General features: G+C 40.3%; 1 protein-coding gene across 1 annotated transcript in view; it reads left to right on the top strand.

Moving 5' to 3' along the window:
* pcxb (pyruvate carboxylase b) overlaps nt 1–25,490 on the top strand; it is a 482,389-nt gene that overhangs the window by 206,357 nt on the left and 250,542 nt on the right. Inside the window, exon 9 of the mRNA XM_060924639.1 lies at nt 21,591–21,773. Coding sequence (XP_060780622.1) covers nt 21,591–21,773 — 183 coding nt within the window. The remainder of the gene's footprint in view (nt 1–21,590; nt 21,774–25,490) is intronic.

Below are 25,490 nucleotides of genomic sequence, written 5' to 3' on the forward strand. Positions count from 1 at the left end.
ATTTGTACACAATCTGTCTGATTTTGGATTGGTGGAGTCCAAACTCTTTAGAGATGGTTTTGTAACCTTTTCCAGCCTGATGAGCATCAACAATGCTTTTTCTGAGGTCCACAGAAATCTCCTTTGTTCGTGCCATGATACACTTCCACAAACATGTGTTGTGAAGTTCAGACTTTGATAGATCCCTGTTCTTTACAATAAAACAGGGTCCCCATTCACACGATTGTCATCCCATTGATTGAAAACACCTGACTCTAATTTCACCTTCAAATTAACTGCTAATCCTAGAGGTTTACATACTTTTGCCACTCACAGATATGCAATATTGGATCATTTTCCTCAATAAATAAATGACCAGGTATAATATTTTTGTCTCATTTGTTTAACTGGGTTCTTTTTATCTACTTTTAGGACTTGTGTGAAAATCTGATGATGTTTTCAATCATATTTATGCAGAAATATTGAAAATTCTAAATTCTAAGCACATTGTATACTGTGAGTAGAGAAAAATGAAATGGTGGTGCAAGTTGCTGAACCAAATCAAATCAAGTTTATTTGTATAGCGCTTTTAACAATAAACATTGTTGCAAAGCAGCTTTACAGAACCAACTGAGGACGAAATAAAAACTCGACTAGAAAACAAACCCCCCCCCCCAAAAAAAAAAAATACAAAAGAAAGCAACAAAATATGGAATGTATTGTAAAGTATGTAAAAGTATTTGATGGTAAGAAGGGGTTTTTTTTCCCCAGGAATTATTATTAGAGTGTTTTTCATAAATTGCTACTGTCATTTCACTGGTTTGTTTACATTCTAAGTGGAAATGATTTTGTTGGACGTTTTGTATAAAGTTTTTTATGTATCAAATTTGCAAAAAATAAAAATGCTCTGTTTCTCAAAATCCAATGAATGTGGATAGAATATAAGTTATTCCACTCAATCTGATCGTACATGGTTTATAGCTAATTCGGTGTGACACACCTCTTTGGCTATGAGCTCATGTACAACTCGAAATCGTGGAATAACTGAATTGTTTTTAAAAAAAATCATCTGGATATGTTTTGTATTGTTTTGAAATCCTATACATGGCCGAACCCACCAGTGAGGTCACCCTCAATATATAAAAGTCATGAAATAATTGCCTAAAAATAACTCTACTTTGGTGCTGCAATGACACTGTACAACATCAGGATAACCAACTCTCTCATCTGATTACCAGCATCATTGCTTTACTGTGAATGGAGGCACTACACTGGAGTGAATGATCAGGTTACTACAAAATCTTTACGCAATACAGCGGTTCTTTGATTGTCAGTAAACCAGGCAAGCAGCTGAATCCCCCAAAACATGTTGAGAATTTTATGAGTGGACTGCTTGTAGTTCAGTGTCAGACGTCATCTGACAAATCGCTCCTATGTGGTTGCACTATGTTAAACAGCAGATGTCCATCATGATGCCAGACAGTTTCCCTTGAGTGAATTAACTAGCTAGCTATCGAACATCGATTGCATCCATCCAATGTTAGACTGGTAAACTTTCAACAAAAGTTGAAATGCTTTTCTTTCAATTCAGTTTGTGTGAAGGGTTGAAATGCATGTTAAAATGAGGTATCCCTATATATTTTTATTTTCATTGCATGATTATCCTAGCAGAGGCCAGTAATATTTGCATATAAATATCAATTGACCCTGTGTTTACTTTCTTCACGGTCATGGAGGAAAATGGGGGGGGGGGGGGGGGGGGAAATCTATCAGTCAAAGCTCAGCTTTACGAAGGGAAGAGATGGAGAGAAAAAAAGAAGTGATGGAAATGAGAGAGGAAGAGCAGGTACTGTCCACTGTGTCTAGGATGGGTTTAGCATTAAGTCCCTGTGCTGTTAAACAGACAAAAACTGACTGATCTGATCACATTCAAACAATGTAGGGCTAATTACCACAGAGATGTATATTCTTTGGTTATTACCATAGAGCCTATAGGCTCAATTTAACAGCATAAACCTAGCATAATATTAGTGTCATAATACAATATTATACATGAACAGACATTTTACTTCTGTTTATGTACTGTTTGAGATGCAACCTGATTCTATTGCAGTACTGCTTGACAAATAAATAATTTATGCTCCTGCCTACTGAAATGGTTTCAGAGCTGTTATCCAAATTTTGCCCTCCAAACATCTTAAGCACAGATGTAGATCAGGGAAATCAGGGAAAATATGTGCACAGAAGGTAATGTCAATGCCCTCAAACTCCTTTAGCAAGCTCAATTTTTGGGCCTCTGTATTTATAAAACGCCACATTGGGCCATGATCCTATAAATGCCTGTGCTTCAAGAATAACATTGATATAATGCTTGGTTAAAAAACACCTCTGTTTGATGGATATGGCTGAAATGATGTGTGCAATAAACACAGCATCAAAAAAAATGCTAACCAGTTTTTATAAAGCATATAGAAATATCAGGCTCGTTATACATCTAGCACAATAAGTAAGTAAAAGGTGTAATGATTTTTTTGTTTGTTTTCAATATATGCTCACAAAAGGTGTTATTTTATTTCATGTACTTGTAACGTGGCTGTGACAAACCAGACGCTCGCGGATGTAAAATGAAAACAAGACTTTAATGAGAGAAAGACAATCCGAAATCAGTGTACAAAAGCCAGGCCAGGTTAAAACTGAGAAATCCAAAACAGTAACAGGGGCTAGACAAATTGTGGTCAAAAAACAGGCAATAGTCAAAAAACCAGGAGTCAAGAGATACGGGCAATCAGAACACAAGGGCTAGGCAAATCGTAGTCAGAAAAACAGGCAATAATCAAGAAACCAGGAATCAAGAGAGACAGGCAATCGAAAACACAAAGGCAAGGCAAAATGGGAAAGAAACAGAAGGCAAAAAGGGTCATACACAGAGAAACGATCGATATAATAACGCTCAGTAGGCTTATGAGAAGTGAAGACAATACTGCGTAAAGGACCAGACAGACAAAGGGGTATAAATACAGACACAAACAAAAGGTACAGGTGATAGTGATTTAGAATTCAGGTGAACCACTTCTATGAAATGGTTCCAGATTGGTTGATTGAGTACATGTGATATTAGCTGGTGAGTTCGGGAGATTATGGGAAATGAAGTCCTGAGGGTTGAGGCAGACGGAGGGTGAGCCTGGAAGCGTGACAGTACTATGCATAGTTTCTCACATGTAACAGCAGGAAGGCTGCATCCTGTGCAGTGTTTTCACAAGAAACAATATTACAGGGATTATTTATTTATTTACGTGTGTGTGTGAAATAAAAAGCCAACTTCTAACAGCTTGAGTGGTAACTAATATCAAAAACTATAGATTTTACCCTTGACTCAGATCCCAGGGTTAAAAACCTAAGATTAGACTCTGGATTCAGACAAAAATGATTCATGAACATCTCTGAGACGATAATATGGAGTACTGGCAATGGAAGATGAGCAGAGAGAGAAAAAAAAGTGATCAATTGTGTTTTATATCTTGGATTTATGCGGTGTAGAAGGAGGAAATAGACACAAACATTTAAAAATGAGAGCGATAGAGAGAAAGATTAAAAGATAGAGATGGAGAGCTAGCTGGAGCTGGAGGCCAGGCAGCAGAAGACCCCTCTCCATCACTCTTGTTTCTGTTGTCCCTGGTCTGAGTGATTCATCATCCTGCCACACTTGGACATGATGATCAGATCTCACCACTGCAGCAACTCACACCACTGATAATGTTAATGAAAATAGTGGTGTTTGTATGGGTCAGCAATAATGCAGAAACACGTATCTACTCACAGAGAGGGGGGTGACTTCTACATTAATACCCACTGGTCATCATACATCATTGTGCCAGACTTCTACTCAGCACACACACGCTGCAAGACTTCACAACTGCTTACCTTTGAAGGCTGAATTATCCATCCATCCATTATCCGTAACTGTTCATCCAGTACAGGGTCAGGGGCAAGCTGGAGCCTATCCCAGCTAACTGTGGACGAAAGGTGGGGTACACCCTGGACAAGTCACCAAATCATTGCAGGGCTGACACATAGAGACAAACAACAATTCACACCTATGGTCAATTTAGAGCCACCAATTAACCTAACCTGCATGTCTTTGGACTGTGGGGGAAACCGGAGTACCCGGAGGAAACCCACACAGACATGGGGAGAACATGAAAACTCCATACAGAAAGGCCCCCATCAGCCACTGGGCTGAAACCCAGAACCTTCTTGCTGTGAGGCAACAGTGCTAACCACTACACCACCATGCCACCCCAAGGCTGAATTAGCAATCAATTAATTAATCAGTATATACAAAATATTAACCGCGAGTTGGCCTAGTGGTTAGCGAGTCTGCCTCTTGACCAGGAGATCACAAGTTCTACTTGCGATCGGGTCATACCAAAGACCATCATATCAATGGTACCTACTGCATCTGGCAAGGCACGCTGCAATACAGATGCGAGTGGGGGAGTCAAACTATCGCGGTAAGCATAGGACTAGCCCCCCACTGTAACTCTAGCTGTATAGGTGAGAGGCCAAGGTCTATCAAAATTGAGATTGGTGCGGCACCCATGTGCCTCAAAGAGATGGTTAGTACTGGGACTGGAGACTGCCTGGGAAGACTAGATCCTGGTGTGGAAGAGACTTTGACTTGACTTGATATCCTGGATATCCCCGTCATGTTTGACGATGGGGACCTTGTTTCTTCCTCTTATGGCGGCATATGCTCCGTTGCCGAGCACGCCCATCCAGGGCAGCCACTGCCACCTTTTCTCCATTGTATAGGAGGCCCCTCCATTTCTTGCAGTCAAGGACAGAAGACTGCCAGACATCACCCATTTGGAAGAGCTTTAGATCTTCTTTGGCGCAGTCTTTCCATCGCTTGTGTGGTCATCCTCGTTTCCTGGTGCCGTTTGTGAGCTCACTGAAGAGAATTTGTTTTAGAGCTCGGTGATCAGGCATGCAGCATACGTGCCCAACCAACATAGTCTGTTCTTTCTAATTGCCACGTCAGTAGAAACTGCCTGAGCTCAGCAGTTGACGTAGACACCTTTGCTGGAAATGCTCGAGCTTGCAGAGGTGTCGAACATATGTTGTCCAGGTTTCACTGCCGTATAACAGAGTAGGTGTGATGACTGAATGGTACAGAAGAAGTTTTGTTCTCAAGGTGATTCCATTCCTGTTCCAGACCTTTGATCTAAGAGAGTAGAATGCTTGGCTAGCTTTGGACACACGTTGACAGATCTCCTTGTCAAGCTGACAGTCATCACTCACTGTGCCGCCGAGGTAGCAAAACTTGTGTGCCACAGTTAAGTCCTTGCCCTCCAGGGTCACAGGTGGAGCAGCATCACATTGCTGATGGAAAACTTCATTTTTTTCCTGGCTGATGGTCAGACCCCATTTCTTGCATGATGTGTTCAGGCTGTCCGTCAGCTGCTGCAAGTCTGTTGTTGTGTGCCGGCCAAAGGCAGCATCATCTGCATAAAGAAGCTCATCTATTATAGTAGTAGTGGCTTTCTTTGTACAGAGCCGTTTGATGTTAAAAAAGTCGCCATCCATTCTGTATTTGATGCTGATGCCATTGTCTACAGGCAAGTTCTTGGTGGCGTGATGCACAACAAAAGCAAAGAAAACTACAAACAAGGAGGGGGCAAGTATACATCCTTGGCGAAGACCACAGGTAACTTCAAACTCGTCAGTGCTTTCGCTTCCCACTTGGACTGTTGCACGCATGCCATCATGCAAACTTCTAATGGTATTCACTATTTTGGGAGGGATGCCTATCTTCCCCAGAAGCTGCCACATAATTTCACGATTAACAGTGCCAAAAGCCTTCACAAGGTATACAAAAATGATATAGAGCTCTTGTTGTTCCTTGCACTTCTCTTGTAATTGTCTGAGAACAAACATCACATCTATAGTAGATCTCCCACTCCTAAAACTACATTGGGCTTCTGGAAGATGTTGCCCGATAATTGGCCAGATACAGTTGAGTATAACCTTGGCTACGAGTTTCCCCGCGATTGACAAAAGGGTAATACCACGGTAGTTTCCGCATGTAAGCCTACACTTCTTCTTGAAAAGCTTCACTAATATGCCATCCCTGAAGTCCTGGGGGGTTGTTTCTGATTTCCAGATGTCTTCTAGAAGGGTGTGGAGGCTGGAGATGAGCTCTGGGCCACCGTGTTTAAGCACTTCAGCTGGTAAGGCATCAGTGCCAGGGGCTTTACCTCTAGATAGTTGAGTCAAGGCTTTCTCCACTTCATCCCTTGATGGAATAACTTGGAGCGAATGATCGATTTCTTCTTGTAGAATATCATCAAGGACAGTGAAATCGGAATTGCTGTGTTGGTTGAGTAGTAATGAGAAGTGTTCTTTCCATTGACACAGAATATCTTCTTTTCGAGTAAGGCGCACACCATCGGCCGAGTTTATGGGGTCCAGGCCAGTGCTTTTACGACTTGAGGTAAATTTGATACCTTCGAACATTTGCCTAGGATTTTTCTTGTTGGCATGTTCTTCGATCTCAGCAGCTCGTTGTGACCACCAGTTGTTTTTCATCTTGCAAATTTCCCATTGACATCTATTTCTGGCATAACGATAGCAATTTCTGTTTGCTGGGGTCTCTTGCCACATTAGTGTCTTAAAGGCAGCATGCTTAGAAGCAAGGAGGTCTTTTATTGCCATATTGTTGTCATCAAACCAATCATCTTGATGTTTTCTTGTTCTGTAGCCCAGTACTTCTGCCGCAGATGAATGTGTCTGGTGTCTCTCAGAGTCTGCCATTTTTCCTCGACTGAGCCTTGGAGTGGTTGGAGGGTCTCAAAGTTTTTCTGCTAGCTGTTACTGTATGTCTTCATCACAGAGGGAGGCAGTGTTAAGGCATTTAGTCTTCTTCTGCAAGCGTTTCTGCTTGGAGGCGTGAACACGTAGATTCAGTCTGGCACACATCATTTTATGATCTGTCCAGCGGTCAGCACTTCTTCTAACATGGCAGTCAATGATATTGGACTTGTAGCGTTAGCTTACGATGATGTGGTCTATCATGTGCCAGGTCTTTGAGCACGGATGTTGCTACGCACCTTTATACCATGTGCCTCAAAGAGATGGTTAGTACTAGGACTGGAGACAGCCTGGGAAGACCAGATCCTGGTGTGGAAGGGACTTTGACTTGACTTGATATACACAATATTAAACACTATCTTCACTTAGCTGAAGTTAGCTAATTAGCTTATATTGGATATTGATTGGGGCGGCACGGTGGTGTAGTGGTTAGCGCTGCCGCCTCACAGCAAGAAGGTCCGGGTTCGAGCCCCGTGGCTGGTGAGGGCCTTTCTGTGCAGAGTTTGCATGTTCTCCCTGTGTCCTCGTGGGTTTCCTTCGGGTGCTCCAGTTTCCCCCACAGTCCAAAGACATGCAGGTTAGGTTAACTGGTGACTCTAAATTGACCGTAGGTGTGAATGTGAGTGTGAATGGTTGTCTGTGTCTATGTGTCAGCCCTGTGATGACCTGGCGACTTGTCCAGGGTGTACCCCGCCTTTCGCCCATAGTCAGCTGGGATAGGCTCCAGCTTGCCTGCGACCCTGTAGAACAGGATAAAGCGGCTAGAGATAATGAGATGAGATGGATATTGATTTCTGGTTGAATCATGAGATTAACATTCTTACTTGTTTCCTCTTGTTTTGTTATAAACTGTGGTGATATGTGGACTGATTTATTGAGACATTGATTAGTTGGTTAGTTTCTAAGTAGCATTATGAAGATTAACACTTCTTGAGTCTTATTCTTCTTCAAAGTGTTGCTTTAATTCACCAGTGCACCTGTTGCATGGATTTAAAAAAAAAAATTCCTGGCAATTATAAGACTGCCTATAGAAAATAACACACTACCAAAGGCACAAGCTGTACACATACAATATGGCTGGAAAGAGACATAGATTACAGGGGGGTTCACAATGGCAGAATGTAGTTCAAAAGACAGAGACTAAAATTGCATATTAATCTGCTTTTTGCCATTGTAAAGAATATCAAGAGTGCAGTGCTGCATGGATAGAATGGAGATGTACAACAGTGTTTCTTTTTATGATTGGTATAATTTTACAGAATGTAGGTTATATTTGCAAATAAGCAAGATATTGTTTACATTTTTAGATTTACAAATATATAGGTGGTGGCACAGTGATGTAGTGGTTAGTACTGTCGCCTCACAGCAAGAAGGTTCTGAGTTCAAGCCCATTCTCCGACAGGGGCCTTTCTGTGTGGAGTTTGCATGATCTCCCCGTGTGTGTGTGTGTGGGTTTCCTCCAGGTGCTCTGGTTTCCCCCACAGTCCAAAGACATGCAGGTTAGGCTAATTGGTGGCTCTAAATTGACTGTAGATGTGAGTGTGAACTGTTGTTTGTCTCTATGTGTCAGCCCTATGATGATCTGGCGACTTGTCCAGGGTGTACCCTGCCTCTCATCCATAGTCAGCTGGGTTAGGCTCCAGCTTGCCCGCAACCTTGCACAGGATAAGCGGCTACGGATAATGAGTGGATGGAAAATATAAAGGTTATCAAGCATGCAAATCTTGCAAAATGAAAAATGTAACTGAAATAATATAGGTATAATGTAAAGGAAAATGGTGAAATGCAGTAAAGATGATTTCATCTATCATTTGGCTGAGTAATTGTATATAAATATGATGGCATATTAGGGCAAATCTACAGTATACAGTGCTAAACATTCATAGATGGGAAATAATAGCAGTGTGAAAAGGGGAGCAAACAAAAATGAGGGGTAGAGAGAGAGAATCAGATGTCAATGGGTTGGAAATACGTATTTGAAACGGACTGTTATCCACCCACTCTAGACATGCTCTATGCACTTAAGATGCCTCATAGAGGCTTTCGACAGAAGGAAACTACATCTTTAGGAAGAAAAAAAGACATGGGCGGGAAGAGTTTTTGATTGAGACTGGAAAATGAAAAACAAACGCAGCAGCCTACATGAGGATGCATCCTTCTGAAGTCAGTAAGTGAGGCTGAAGGTCAACAATGAAAAACAGGAAATATAATAGGATAGTCCTGTGTTGTGTACAGATACAGTTCCAGTGAATGGAAGCTGGAAAAAAAACGAAAAAGAGAATGCTTTGATAAAACTCCAAGCAAACAGGCCTGCTGAAAATAATCAGAAAAGAAACAAAAGGTCAGGAAAGCATCAGGTGGAAAGCCAAACTCATTCAGACTCACAAAGCCTCCAATTGAAGCTTCATCTTGGTCTGAAGCGAGAGGAAATTGACAGCGAAAGAAATGGAAAGAGCGAGATGAAAGGAGTTTAACACTGTAACACAGTAGCTCTGTGAATTCCTTAACCCTCGCCTCAATCAATACAACTACCGGTAAATGTAAATGACAAACTGAAAGGATCCTTTTCGAATCAGCAAGATGACTAATGTTTAACCGCGAAACTACAGACAGGATAAAAGCCTGAGCTAAAGAGAGGCAGGGAAGTGCTGACTCGAGGTGTTAAACAGATAATAAGCAAGGGGGAGACAAAGGGCAGATGAGGACAGCAAGAGGCAATTAGGCCAAGAAGAGATGAGGAGAATAATGGTGAGACGGGTTCAGTGATCAACCCACAAGTGTGGTTCAAAGGTTTCATGCCTTGGCAAAGTGCTCACTTTAACAAATGCGCGTTAATTATTTTCAGGACTCAAAGCGCTGGCAGGGGTGAAGAGGGCTGGGGTGTGGTGGCGGAAGGGATGTCAATGAGTTGTGTAAAGTGCTATGTTTCAGTGCTTAATTTATTAAAGTAATGAGATCAGCATGGTCACTAAACTGTTGTGAGAGACAGAAAATACATAGAGAACAGGCCAAAGGGCTCAAATTGACTAACAGATCCATCTTCCTTTTCTGCAATAGACGATTATTTGTGTTCTGTCTGAGAAGGAGCAGAAGTGCAAATGAAACAACGGATGGAAATACAAATAGAATGGAAGAAAAATGCAGCGTGGTTGAAGAGGAGGGAGTCAAGTAATTGAGCCTTGGCAGCAAAAATGATGAAATAATGTAAAGCTCAAAACAATCTATAGTGCGAGTGAGAAAGATGTCAGTTTGAAATACTACACTACAAGCATGAAGCCTGGACAGGATATGATTGTAACAGGTTATTTTTTTTTTTATAGAGAAAGGGAAAGACAGGATAAGAGATTGGATTTAGAAGGATAAGACTGTGCCTGTAAGGAATTGGAAAGTGCAAACTGAAAAGGCAAGAAATGGGTTGAAAGTTGAGAATGAGGAGAAAGATTAAGGCTTTAGTGTCAAAATAGTAAACTCCTGAAAACAGAGCTCAGTTTGGGCATGTCTTCAGCACTCTTCTTTCTTATTCCCTCCATCATGTATTTTTCACTCCTGGGAGCCTTTGATGCGTCAGCTCAGCTTGTCAAGTCAGGAATGCACTTTACAGCATAGGAAGAGACACAGAGAATAGTAACTAGAGTGAGGAAGAGAGCGAGCGGTGTAATAGAGATGCCTCGGAGCAGCCACAGAGCACACATGGGGGGTGGGGGGGAAGGAGGGCCACTATAGGTGTAGTGACCTAGTTTAGGAACAGAGGGAGGATGTGTATAATGGGAGTGAGAGGCATACTCTGGCAGCCGGCCATGTTGGATAGTCTGGTTTCCATGGAGACAGAGGATGAAGAAAGCAGTCTGGATGGATGATTGGTTACTGATACACACTGTTATTTCTGAACACACACGCGCACACACACATTCTAACCAAGGTAAAGTACCATTTGTTTTAGTTTAAAGTAAATACACTTTCTGCTTTCCATGAATATTTACAGTTTAAGACTTTATAACTTTATTTTAGGGACCACAATGGAAATAAGTGTTTACACTTTCTTGTGTCATCCCAATATTTTAATGTTTTTGTACTTGTATTTTATATATTATGTACAAGATCATTTTTATATTGAATAAATCAACAACAACAAAAATCCCTTTACGTTTCAATTGTCGGTTGTATGAAGATTTCTCTTCAAGCAGGGAGACATTTTATATATCCTGCCAAAAGTTTGGACACCCCTACTCATTCATAGTTTTTTATGTATTTTGACACTTTTCTACATTGTAGAACAAAACTGAAGACATCAAAACTATGAAATAACATATGGAACAGATATAGAATTATGTGGTAAAGTGTTAAAATTCTTCAAAAAATTATTTACCTTGGCACTTTGCACACTATTAGCATTATCTTAACCAGCTTCCTCGTCAAAAGTTAATTGGTGGAATTTCTTGCCTACTTAAAGTGTTTGAGACCAAACAGTAAATAATAATAATAATAATAATAATCATAATAATAATACAGTAAACAGACCTATTCCACAACTGTAGTAATCCATATTATGTCAAGAACCGCTCAACTAAGTAAAGAGAAATGACATCCATCATTACTTTAAGACATGAAGTGTCTTTTAATTAATAAAAATAAAGAAAAACAACCCGATTGAATTAGAAGGTGTGTCCAAACTTTTCACTGGTACTGTATGTTCCTGGATGCCCTAGGGATATGTGGCATATGGCCAGGTGTCAGGGACATTATGGGACATTATTAATATTATCATTTATTTTTATGATGGATGCCTGACCATCACACCCATATGTGGTTCTTCACATTGCAAGATCAGTCTGATCTTGTAGAAATATTGATTTTAACACACACACACACACACATGCACAAACACACACTGGGCTGTGACATTTCACGCATTTCAGTGAGGCATTACTTCCTGCACACTGAACACTTTCAGACAAGTGTCACTGGATATCTGAGGTGACCATCAGCATTGCTGTGTCAGTTAAACTGGCTGTTTTCCACTTGTGGAAAAAAACTGTGTGTGGTAGTATAGAGTGACATCATTATTTCTTTAGTCATTGACTTTTCTTGACCTTTTGCTGGGTTATATTCTGGTTTTCTTGTTGCACTGGGTCTTCTATATTTATCCCAGTGGGTTCGAGGTCAGTTTGTTGTTTGATGCCATGGTTGAGGTTAGGAAAACTATGATATACAGTATGTCTGACCCTGAAACTGTGCATTGCTGTAAAGTTTATCACTTGTGGTCTCAACAAGACGTTGTCAGGCAAGTTAATGGAATTGATCTCATCTCATTATCTCTAGCCGCTTTATCCTGTTCTACAGGGTCGCAGGCAAGCTGGAGCCTATCCCAGCTGACTACGGGCGAAAGGCGGGGTACACCCTGGACAAGTCACCAGGTCATCACAGGGCTGACACATAGACACAGACAACCATTCACACTCACATTCACACCTACGGTCAATTTAGAGTCACCAGTTAACCTAACCTGCATGTCTTTGGACTGTGGGGGAAACCGGAGCACCCGGAGGAAACCCACGCGGACACGGGGAGAACATGCAAACTCCGCACAGAAAGGCCCTCGCCAGCCACGGGGCTCGAACCTGGACCTTCTTGCTGTGAGGCGACAGCACTAACCACTACACCACCGTGCCTCCTTGGGAAAAACATACCACTTGCTATTTCAGCCTGAGTATATAGAACAGTGCCTTGTTTTTATTTGATTTTCTTGACTTTGAGTGCACTTCTACTACTTAAAATGCAAAAAGCTACAGTTTTGTGACAATTCTGTGAAGACACACTTTTTAAGAACCAAGACATCATAAGATTTTTTTTCACACATTTGGACAAACAAGGACAATGTACAACATAGTTGTAAGTTAATTAATCTTGTACAAATAAATTTGCGTGTAATAATAAATATTTAATGCCAACCTGACGTGTTATAAATTATGAATTTGCATGCATTAGACCAGTGTTTCTCAACCACTGGGCCATGGCAAACTAATGGGCTGTGAAGCGCCATCTAGTGGGCCGCAAAAATTTTTCAAGTTTGAAGCCAAATACTAAATAGTTCAGGATGTTGTAGCGTCCCAAATCCAATAGCTGGTTTGCCATATACTTTTCAAGTGGAATAAATACATTTGTGGTAAATTAAGAACAAGCCTTTATTTTGTGACATTTAACCTGTGCACGCGCGTGCGCACACACACACACACACACACACACACACACACAGAGTGACTATGCAGAATAAATAAATACATTTGTGGGTAAATTCTATGGATCTGTGATGCCTGCTGGAAGAGAAGAGCAGGGAGGATTGAGAATCGAGCACCTGTGGTTTGTTTACACACAATACCAAAACTTGTAGCATCCTAGCAACCTTCTCAAAGACGTGCGCAAAAAGCCCAGAAACTCATATTTACCCAGACAAAAATGATCTAGGATTTATCGTGTAGTGTCCTGATCCCCAGATCTTTAGCCCAGCCACATATAAAAAGTTGTACTCCTCCATGCTCTTCCAGGTTTTCATCTGTTTGTCCGTGTAGAACGATGTCTGCAGTACCAGGTAGTTTGAAATGTCAGGGAACTCATTGGATGGATAATTTTCTAACTCATAATGAATGAATGAATAACTTTATTTAAACATAAGTTGATCAGCAGAGCTGGTGGGGTCGTGCAAGTCCAATTACAAATAATTATAAATGCAAAAGACTAAAAATAATTTTTATTTAAAAAAACCCTTAAATCTGTTGATTATCTGTTAATTATCTTCACATTAAGTTAATAGCATGCATAACTATTGTCTTTTGTATTTAGTTATGGCTACAATGGGATCAAAATTTATTCTACGAATGTCAAATCTAGGTGGTAAATTTTTCTTTCATAGGAAAAATCCAGGGCGGCACGGTGGTGTAGTGGTTAGCGCTGTCGCCTCACAGCGAGAAGGTCCTGGGTTCGAGCCCCGGGGCCGGCGAGGGCCTTTCTGTGTGGAGTTTGCATGTTCTCCCCGTGTCCGTGTGGGTTTCCTCCGGGTGCTCCGGTTTCCCCCACAGTCCAAAGACATGCAGGTTAGGTTAACTGGTGACTCTAAATTGACCGTAGGTGTGAATGTGAGTGTGAATGGTTGTCTGTGTCTATGTGTCAGCCCTGTGATGACCTGGCGACTTGTCCAGGGTGTACCCCGCCTTTCGCCCGTAGTCAGCTGGGATAGGCTCCAGCTTGCCTGCGACCCTGTAGAAGGATAAAGCGGCTAGAGATAATGAGATGAGGAAAAATCCTTCTTTGTTAGCGTGTAAGGATCTAATCCCATTGAGTGGTTTCTGTATCCACTTCTTTTGAGTGTACTTCTTGGTTTTAATAACTTGCTTGTTTGCTGAACACAAACATGGCAATAAGTTCTTGTGTTAATGGACCAGACTCCACTTTTGGATCATTAATCCCTTTTGACTGACCCAGATGCATGGTTTTATTTTGGCTTCTGGCACATCCATACAGTTTTAAATACAATGCCTACAATTTAAAACAGTTTGTTTTTATTGCATTTAATTAATTCCTGGGATCCCATCTATAACAGGGAGTGATGTTGCATTCCATTAATACACTTTACAGTAGAGTATTAGATTCTAATAGAATAGATGAGCCAAAATAATTTTGGATCTTTAATGGGCCCCGACTCATTACAAGTATGAGGTGGTCCTCAGAGTAGAAAAGGTTGAGAACCCCTGCATTAGACCATGTTGTTCTTAAGATGTACCAGGTTAACTCACTACTTCTAACGTGTTGCCAGAGCAGTATAGTTTCTGTATATTTTGCTTAATTGAATGTGAAGGATACAGCAAGAAAGATAAGCATCTTCTCCTCCTTCGAACATCATATTTGTGAGCAGACACTGAGGGAAATTCCCAGAGTTAAACAGAGTTCACTTAAAGAAACTTTTAACAGGAACATCCAACTAAACCTGATGAAACAAAGGCAGTTTATTTAGTAAAATTATTTGAGCCTAAGAGTTTGTGTGTGTATTGGAGAACAGACATGTACAGTATTTCGAAATCAGTGGGTCTCTGTTGCTTGAAATGCATCTACAATATGTAATTATCACTTGAAATCAGTTATGAAATACAATCATTTGTGTCTTTTTTTTTTTTTTTGTGTGTGTGTGTGTGTGTGTGTGTGTGTGTGTGTGTGTGTGTGTGTGTGTGTTTGACTGATACTGTATATCTGCAAATGAAATAGCTCTCACTTACTGGGCCAAAGCTGTTAGTCTCATTACAGTGCAGTCTGTATGGGAAAAAAAAAAAATCCTACACTTTTGGGCTTCACTTGAACAGTGGTTTTATAATTGAAGTGTTATGCAATACTTCCCAGATGCTCAAACTGAAAGGGCTACAAGGTCTTTTGGAATAGTGCTCTTTTTATCTTTGTATGTTTTATGATGTTCAGTCCACAAAGTCCTCCTTTGCCTTTAATGAAGATCAATATGAAGCAACCGAGATTGAAAGAGTGGAAGGCTGTTAGCAGAGTGTCTGTATGTTTTTGGGACCCTTTGTACAGGTGTAATTGGTTTTAAATTGACAGAAGGTAGTGGAAAGGGTACCTTGTGTCCACTGGTAGGTTTTACCCAATAGCTTGAACAGCAGGAGACCAGATGGACAGAGACAAAGATAGTCAGAGGAGGAAGAAAGAGCAAGAGTTTTAATAAAAGAGACAAAAATGTCATAAGCTGGCATGATAAAGGAATATTTTGAACCGATTACATGAATGTCTCGGCGCATTTTCAGCAATAATCAGGCAGCGTGGTGAGAGAAGTGTTTGAAAGAGAGCTGTGACAGAGAGTGGAAAAATAATGATAAGTCTGGTACAGGGTGGCAATAGAATAATGAATGTAATTGGACTCATGCTGGTTTTGTGAAGAAGGCAACATTCTATCATTTCTACCTTTCTGTGTCGTCACATTTGATTATGAAGACCAGAAAAATGACTTGAGGCATGCATAATTAGCTGAAGGATGGGCTGGATAATTGTATCACCAGTGATCAATAAGATCCATTCATTAAGCCCATAATGAGATAATCGGCTAGCAATTCGACAACCCTACAAGGATCTACACTTTTTTTTTTTATTTCCTTCATTGATCCTGCTTGGCAGAAAACATTATTTTTAAAAGCAGGAATGTCTGTGAAAGAAGTGAAAGAATAGATGCTTTTAAAATATCATCAGTAGGATATGTGGGAGACATGTTCTCTTTTTTTTTTTTGGTTGAGAATAGACTGAAAATACATGGACTTTTTTTCTCTCTTTAATCAAGAGCATGGTATTTCAATTAGAGAGCAGTACTTATTCATTTCACCTTCAGATTTTGCATTGTTTTCCCTCAATACCTGCCCTCTCTCTCAAATACCCCCGACTTGCACTCAGTAACCCATCCATGAGTAAAACGAACGCATCCAAGGAGGCAGGGACGATTTCATTGATCAGTGTCATACTTTGCATTCTATTGGTTGATTAGGTCACCTCACCAAAATCCAAGATCTGTGAGCAGAAGATTCACAAGCGAACAAAAGCAGTCAGAGTGCAAGCTGGGGTTATTTGAGACAGAGGGCAGATTTTGAGGGGAAAACTGTAAAATGTGAAATGAATAAATACTGCTCTCAGAATGAAAGACCTTGCTCTTGATTAAAGATAATGGGGGAAAGAAATCTCAATTAACAAAAAACGGCATAGGCCATGTTTCACACTGACTTCCAGTATCGCATGGCTGATGCCAGCTTGCTGCTTTATTTATTTATGTGTCTGATCATGTTAGTACAAAAAGCACCTGGCAAAATATCTGTGTGTGTGGCGGAGGCTTTTGTCACAAACACAGAGGAGCAAATTTTACAATGTGCATTTTGACATGTGATGCGTAATCACCCAAATGTAAATGCATCAAAATAAGCTACAAAATACCTCAACTGGGAAATGAACTGGAATAAAAGTGTAAGTGAGAATGAGATCAGACATTCAGTCCAGTTTTATTTGCATTGCACTTTTAACAATAGCCATTGTCACTAAGCAGCTTTACACAAATCCCGAAGTAGATTTAGATCCCTAATGAGATGACGGTGGCAAGGAAAAACTCTGAGAAGACTTAAAAGAGGACCCATTTTCTTTTAGTGGGATTATAAATCATTGCTACAACTGCATAGTGTGAAGTCAAACAGAGCCAAGTGTGTTGAAATGATGTCCAGAATGGGTATATTGTTTATTAGGTTCTTTGCATGATCATAGGCTTTGTGATCACCGCAGCAGTTCTTGGGTACAATTCGTTAGTATCCCTGTGAGACTGTAAACTCAAGAAGGCTGCGTCTTGGATGTGAACTTTTTTGGGACATACAAATCCTTATAGTACCCACTACTATTTTGGTGGATGATGGCAAATGATGCTAGGTATGCTTCAGATATCACACTAATAGTCTTCATTCAATCATGAAGGGTCATTTTTACTGTTTTTCTAAAATATTACTACAATGGTGCTTAATAGTTTGTGAACCCTTTAGAATTTTCTATATTTCTGCATAAATATGACCTAAAACATCATCAGATCTTCACACAAGCCCTAAAAGTAGATAAAGAGAACCCAGTTAAAAAAAATGAGACAAAAAAAATTATACTTGCTCATTTATTTATTGAGGAAAATGATCCAATATCAGGCCTAGAAATTCATAGATTTTTTTCACCAGCCAGCTGGACTAGTTACCTTCCAAAGTAACTAGCCAAACAGAAAATCAACTAGCCCAAATTTGTTCATGTATGAATTTTACTTCTGTCAAAAATAACACAAAAGAGAGTAGTTACCATTGTTCATGACTATTGTGCATTTATTTCAAGACCCAAGTATTTTGATACTGTCGTTAAATACATAAATGAGAACACTGAGCACCATAATATAATATCAACAAATAATAATATATTGGAAAACTTGGCAACTTGGTGTATGAGTATTGAAAACAAATATACTTACTATCATGACTATAGCACCCAAAATATGTCCAACATGCTTTCTGTATTTAACCATTTATGAGAGAGAAAGCATTAGGAGCTTCATATTGACTAGGAATCAACTTGAAAAAAATTAATTATTCCATAAAAATCATATCGCAGCCAAGGCCTACCCTGCTCCCACATTTGCTTATAAGTCCTTTGTCGTTTCTCCTTCTCATATGCTTTATCGGCAGCCTTTTTCTCCTCTTCAGACCGAGGTCGCTTTGTCCCCGTCTCTGGCGGTTTCTGTACACCTTTCAGAAAATTCCACATTGCAACATAGCTTTGGCAGATGTAGATGTAAACAACAACAAAAACACGTGTTTAAATGGGTGATAATGTGGCCACATCTATTGATTTGATAACGTGATTACCGCAATATTCAACGAGATGCGTTATATGCATGCGCAGTAGTGAAAAAAATGATAGCCTGACTCGTACACGATATGATTCGGAATTCTTTGGTATTTTCCGTCCTGCCGATAAACACATCGATTAACACAGACATGGCACACGCTTAATATGTGCGGGTTTAGTTGACGGTGTGTCTGAATCTTCGCTTCATATATATATTTTCTATTTTCAACTAGCCAGCCGGGCTGGCTAGTGACAGGAATTACCCACCAAATGACAAATTAAGTCACCTCAGGCGACGGGACCACCGCAAATTTCGAGCTGTGAATATTACATATCTCTGAGTGGCAAAAGTATGTGAACCTTTGCTTTCAGTATCTGGTGTGGCCCCCTTGTGCAGCAATAACTGCAACTAAACGTTTCCGGTAACTGTTGATCAGTCCTGCACACCAGTCTGGAGGAATTTTAGCCCATTCCTCCGTACAGAACAGCTTAGACTCTGGGATGTTGGTGGGTGTCCTTACAAGAACTGCTCGCTTCAGGTCCTTCCACAACATTTCAATTGGATTAAGGTCAGGACTTTGACTTGGCCATTCCAAAATATGAACTTTATTCTTCTTTAACCATTCTTTGGTAGAACGACTTGTGTGCTTAGGGTCGTTGTCTTGCTGCATGACCCACCTTCTCTTGAGATTCAGTTCATGGACAGATGTCCTGATATTTTCCTTTAGAATTCGCTGGTATAATTCAGAATTCATTGTTCCATCAATGATGGCAAGCCATCCTGGCCCAGATGCAAAAAACAGGCCCAAACCATGATACTACCACCACCATGTTTCATAGATGGGATAAGGTTCTTATGCTGGAATGCAGTGCTTTCCTTTCTCCAAACATAATGCTTCTCATTTAAATCAAAAAGTTCTATTTTGGTCTCATCCGTCCACAAAACATTTTTCCAATAGCCTTCTGGCTTGTCCACATGATCTTTAGCAAACTGCAGACAAGCAGCAATGTTCTTTTTGGAGAGCAATGGCTTTCTCCTTGCAACCCTGCCATGAACACCATTGTTGTTCAGTGTTCTCTTGATGGTGAACTCATGAACATTAACATTAGCCAATGTGAGAGAGGCCTTCAGTTGCTTAGAAGTTATCCTGGGGTCCTTTTTGACCTCGCCGACTATTACACACCTTGCTCTTGGAGTGATCTTTGTTGGTCGACCACTCCCGGGGAGGGTAACAATGGTCTTGAATTTCCTCCATTTGTACACAGTCTGTCTGACTGTGGATTGGTGGAGTCCAAACTCTTTGGAGATGGTTTTGTAACCTTTTCCAGCCTGATGAGCATCAACAATGCTTTTTCTGAGGTCCTCAGAAATCTCCTTTGTTCATGCCATGATACACTTCCACAAACATGTGTTGTGAAGATCAGACTGTGATAGAGCCCTGTTCTTTAAATAAAACAGGGTGCCCACTCACACCTGATTGTCATCCCATTGATTAAAAACACCTGATTCTAAGTTCACCTTCAAATTAACTACTAATCCTAGAAGTTCACATACTTTTGCCACTCAGAGATATGTAATATTGGATCATTTTCCTCAATAAATAAATGACCAAGTATAATATTTTTGCATCATTTGTTTAACTGGGTTCTTTTTATCTACTTTTAGGACTTGTGTGAAAATCTGATGTTGTTTTAGGCCATATTTATGCAGAAATATAGAAAATTCTAAAGGGTTCACAAACTTTCAAGCACCACTGTAGATATGCTTTTATTAACCTGCCGATATTAACCTGTTATAATTTCTCTTCCATATGCTTAGGCGAGCACATAACACTATAACATGTATTAGCATAGCTTGGTAACTAGTATCCTGATTGGTAGCTAATGACAAGAATGCTGAATAAAAAGGGCTATTGTTGACCATGTGAAAATCCTTTTAAATACTTTAACATCCATTAACAACAGTCATGTTTTTCAACATGGTGCATGTAAATGAGTCCGTCAACGTGTTGCTACATCTCTGTTTCCTCTTTGCCAAGTCAGCCAGCCATTTGGAAGCTGCCACTGTTCAGGAAGTGTTCACAAACAAAGTGCTGCTTTTGTTTTCAGTTATTTTGTAAAGCAATGTGAATGTCAGCATTTGCAAGTTTACATTATGCCACTACACACAATTTCATACTTTTGACCATCATACGCAAACTACAAGCTTGAATTTTGCAGATGTATGTATCAGTAATACTACTGATTCAGTTAGAATCAAAGACCATTACTTTGATACTGGTAATAACACTGATAAATAATAAACATTGAATAAGAGAGATATTATTGACTAAGTAAGAAATTCAAAAGAAAATCATCTGCTTGCCAAGCTTGAAATTTCCCAGATGGCTGCAGAAAATATTTGGTTACTCAGGCAAAGTAGACAGTAGAATTCCACAATTTACTATCAGTAAATGTGATGGATGGATGGAGGAGCCATGGCCTAATGGTTAGAGAAGACACTTTGAGATCAAAAGGTCACTGGTTCAATTCCCTGGACCAGCAGGAATGGCTGAAGTGCCCTTGAGCAAGGCACCTAACCCCCAACTGCTCCCCAGGCCACTCTGGGTATGTTGTACATTGCTCTGGATAAGAGTGTCTGCTAAATGACTGCAATGTAATATAGGTAGTAGTAAATGCACTCTCAGAAAATAAAGTACATTATTGTACCTTTAGGGGTACAACAGCTTGTCACTGGGCCCTTTGTGTACTGCTTGGGAACATATCTGTACATTTTTGTCCCTAAAAAGGTGCACAAATTTACCTTGAGGTCTAGTAATGAGCTCTCGGGGGTACATTAGTGTAGATTGTACCTTGAGGGACAGAAATGCACTCCTACTGTACCCCTATTTCTGACAATGTGTACATAACTAGTCCTCCAAGTAAATGTGACAGTATGCAAATAATAACAGCAGATATGCAGCAAAGTAGATATTTTCAGCAGAGCAATGCACTATACGTTGCATAGTGCAGTTATATAGTGAGTCAGCAGCAGTGCAGTAAACCGTATGCCACCAAGTGCAAATATGCAAACAGATGTCTGATGAGCTTATTCAAGGAATAGGCTCTAATGCAATATGCTCTCAGTGGTACTCCCTGTAGTATACATCCTTCTGTAGAATTGGTATGCACAGGCATACATCTATAATGCATATACATGAGTCTACACCCACACACCCACCCACACACACCCGCTGACCTTAATTCCACCACTTCTTTAGATACTCTCCTCCTAAATATGAAACTTTATAATGTTGCTGAGATCACTAACTTTAGCTCTTTGCTATAAAAAAAAATGTTTGCAGGTGTTCAGGAGTGCAGAAGGAATGGGCATTCGCTTAGACAGCGCATCTGCATTCCAGGGAGCAGTTATATCACCACACTATGACTCCCTATTGGTTAAAGTCATCTCAAGTGGGAAGGATCTGCCAACTGCAGCGAGTAAGATGCTCCGGGCCCTGGCAGAGTTTCGCATCCGTGGAGTGAAGGTAGGCTACACCTGAACAGCCATCTGGATTTCTTTACTGCCTAAAAAGCATTTTAGTGTAATAAATTTTAGTCTTGAATTCAAAATAACGTTCAGTACGCAGTTTGGACGAACTTTAGTTTCCAGACTATAGTGTCATGTGTAGAAGGTCTACAAATATTGAAATGTCCATAATTCTTGCAGCCATCAACTGGTGTTTGTTGCTTGTTATATCTTGTTTTACTGCTGTTTTCTTGATAGAGAGAATTAAACTCTCTGTAATATACAGTCAATCCAAAAAGTCTGCACACCCCTTCCACCTTCTCCACATTTTTATTACATTACAGACTTATTCTACGATAGATTGAGTTCTTTTTTCCACAAAATTCTACACAAAATAGTCCATAATTACAAAGTGAAAGCAGGTTTTTAGACATTTTATGCTAATTTATTAAAAATCAAAATGTAAAATATCATATGTACACAAGTGTGCACACCCTTTGATATGACACCCAAAAGTGAGCTAACGTACATTTTGTTTCCACTGATACTGCTTGAGATGTTTCTACAACTTATTTGGAGTCCACATGTGGTGAATTCAGTTGATTGGGGATTGCCAACACCTGCCTATATACCGTAAGGTCCCACAGTTGACAGTGCATGTCAGAGCAAACTCCAAGCCATGGGGTCAAAGGAATTATCTGCAGACCTCAGAGACAGGATTGTGTCAAGCCATAAATCTGGAGAAGGGTACAGAAAAATTGCTGCAGCTTTACAGGTCCCAAAGAGCACAGTGGCCACCATCATTTGTAAATGGAAGAAGTTTGTAACCACCAAGAATCTTCCTAGACTTGGCTGCCCAGCCAAACTGAGCAATCGGAGAAGACGGGCCTTGGCCAGGGAGGTGAGCAGGAACCCAAGGGTCACTCTGCCAGAGCCCCAGTGTATCCTTGTGGAGATGGGAGAACCTTTCAGAAGATCAACCATCCAGGCAGCACTCCACAAATCAGGCCTTTATGCTACAGTGGCCAGATGGAAGCCACTCCTTAGTAAAAGGCACGCGACAGCCCGCTTGGAGTTTGCCAAAAGGCACCTAGAGGACTCTGAAACCATGAGAAACAAGATTATCTGGTCTGATGAAACCAAAATTGAACTTTTTGGCCTGGATACCAAGCGTCATGTCTGGAGGAAACCAGGCACCACTCATCACCTGGCTAATGCCATCCCTACAGTGAAGCATGGCGGTAGCAGTATCATGATGTGGGGATGTTTTTCAGCAGCAGGAATGAGGTGACTAGTCCTGATAGAGGGAAAGATGAATGTACACAGATATCCTTGAAGAAAATCTGCTCCAGAGTGCTCTGGACCTCAGACTGGGGCGAAGGTTTACCTTCCAACATGACAACGACCCAAAGCACACAGCCAAGAGAACAAAGGAGTGGCTTCAGAGAAAGTTTGTGAATGTCCTTGAGTGGCCCAGCCAGAGCCCAGACCGAAGTCCAATTGAACATCTGTGGAAGGAGCTGAAAATGGTTGTGTACCAATGCTCCCCATCCAACCTGATGGAGCTTGCAAGGATATGCCAAGAGGAATAGGCAAAAATGTCCAGAAACAAGTGTGCCAAGCTCGTAGCTTCTTTTCCAAGACGCCTTGAAGCTGTAATTGCTGCCAAAGGTGCATCAACCAAGTATTAGGTTAAGGGTATATACAGATATGTAACCCCTAAATAACCTATTTTTGTCAGTAAAATAAAATTGCATATTTCCTAAAAACCTGTTTTCACTTTGTAATTATTGGCGATTTGTGTGTAGATGTTTGAGGCAACAAATGAACTCAATCTATTGTAGAATAAGTCTGTAAAGTAATAAAGCATGGAGAAGGTGAAAGGGGTGTGCAGACTTTCCGGCTTGACTGTAAAAACACTGCTGCAGGATTATGGAAATAATTTCATCCTTTTGATGTTCATCACCTCATTTGTCAGTATCCATTGTAATCAACAGTGAAGAATATGTGAGGTACGAGATGTTACATACAACGTGAAATAAGTTTCCTGTTGTAGTCCACTCGTGGAACGACTTTAATCACAGACTGTGAGCTCTAACTAATTAAGCAATATCGATGCCTCCACTTGTCCTCTAGCTGATGTAGTGTGTTATCTGCACACACTTTCTCCTGGATGCTCATTAGGTTTGTTTTATCAAGATGTCTGTACATGAAATTCGTAGACCTGATGATCAGTGAAGCTGAAATAGGCTACATGGAAACAAAACAGGGGAAAGAAGAATGCTGAGAAATAGTAACTACAAGTGACATGAGGTGTTAGTGCCCATAGCAACTGTCACCAATGGACAAATCATGCCAAAGGGCTCTCTGTGTGTGTGTGTGTGTGTGTGTGTGTGTGTGTGTGTGTGTGTGTGTGTGTGTGTAAAATGAGTGTAAACAGCCAAAGGGTCTTCACAATAATGTCCACACGGTCATCCAGCCTTCACAAATACAAAAAAAAAAAAAAAAATCAGGCAATTTACTGAGGTTAGGTTTAAGTGTAGGTACAACATTTAATTATGTACAGTATTTATTTTTCATTTTTTCAATGGAATGTTCTTGCAAAGATAGAAAAATTAGTATGTGTGTGTGGGCGAGTGTGCAGTGCAGTTCTTAAGTAATTAGCTAGTTGCACAATTTTATTGTTTGGCTGTAGTCTCCAGCGAATTTAATGTCAACTGCAATTATACTACACAGGTAAACTGCAGAATATCATCTTTAATTCAGGGTATTTAAAGTTATATTTATCGTAGTATGAGGAAACAAGCTTCACAGTTGGTGAATGTTAGCAAACATTTTAGAAATCTGTTGAACAAATTTTGCATAAGCTTAATTAAAAGTGTAAAGTTTAGTACTTATATTTATAATCTGTTCATGCTCAGCTAGGTCTGTAATATGGAAAGTCAGTAACTGAATTTTTGCAGAAGTTTTTGTTTGTTTGTTTGTTTGTTTGTTTGTTTGTTTGTTTGTTTGTTTGTTTGTTTGCCTTCACACTTGTCTTCAGTAACTGAAATGAATTCTCAGTGAAATTTGGGTATCAACTTGTCCAGTCATGATCATACTCCTTTTTTGCCCTAAAAATCCTAGGTTGCTTTAGTGGTATGATTTGAGTCATTGGCTTGACTTAAATATTAAGCACAAAACTCTGAGGTCGGAGATGACCACACAAAGCTTCCATGGGTTCTGTTAAGTGGAGCTACCAAAATGGCACACCTCCTTTGTGGGACAATTGATTTAATAATGGGTCTTTGTCAGCTTGGTACATGGGTTTACAAATAAGTTAGATTTCTCTATGATGGTACACCATATGATAGAGAGGCCCAACCTACAGAATAAAGTATCAACAGAGAATTCGATTTACAACCATTTGGAACTAATGCTATTTGAGGAAGTCCAGTTCTTGATCAATGCTCACCTGTCTTCAGGCCCATTGAAACATGACAAAGAGGATTATCCCATGTCTCTGTTGCACCAGTTCCATTCTGTTTAACAGTAGCCAGGTCTTCACCGTGAGATTGGTTTGGGTTCTGTCACTATATTTTATTTGGTTGATGTTTGTATATTCTCAATAGCCTCAACCTGGTGAGTAAAAGTACAAGCAGTTATTTATCTACACCAATTCTAATGAACCACTTAACCAATAGGCACTTGAACTTCAAATCTGCACAAGATACTTAATGGGTCCCCGCGGTTTATA

This window comes from Neoarius graeffei, chromosome 1, assembly GCF_027579695.1.
Source record: "Neoarius graeffei isolate fNeoGra1 chromosome 1, fNeoGra1.pri, whole genome shotgun sequence".
In the NCBI taxonomy this organism is placed as follows: domain Eukaryota; kingdom Metazoa; phylum Chordata; class Actinopteri; order Siluriformes; family Ariidae; genus Neoarius; species Neoarius graeffei.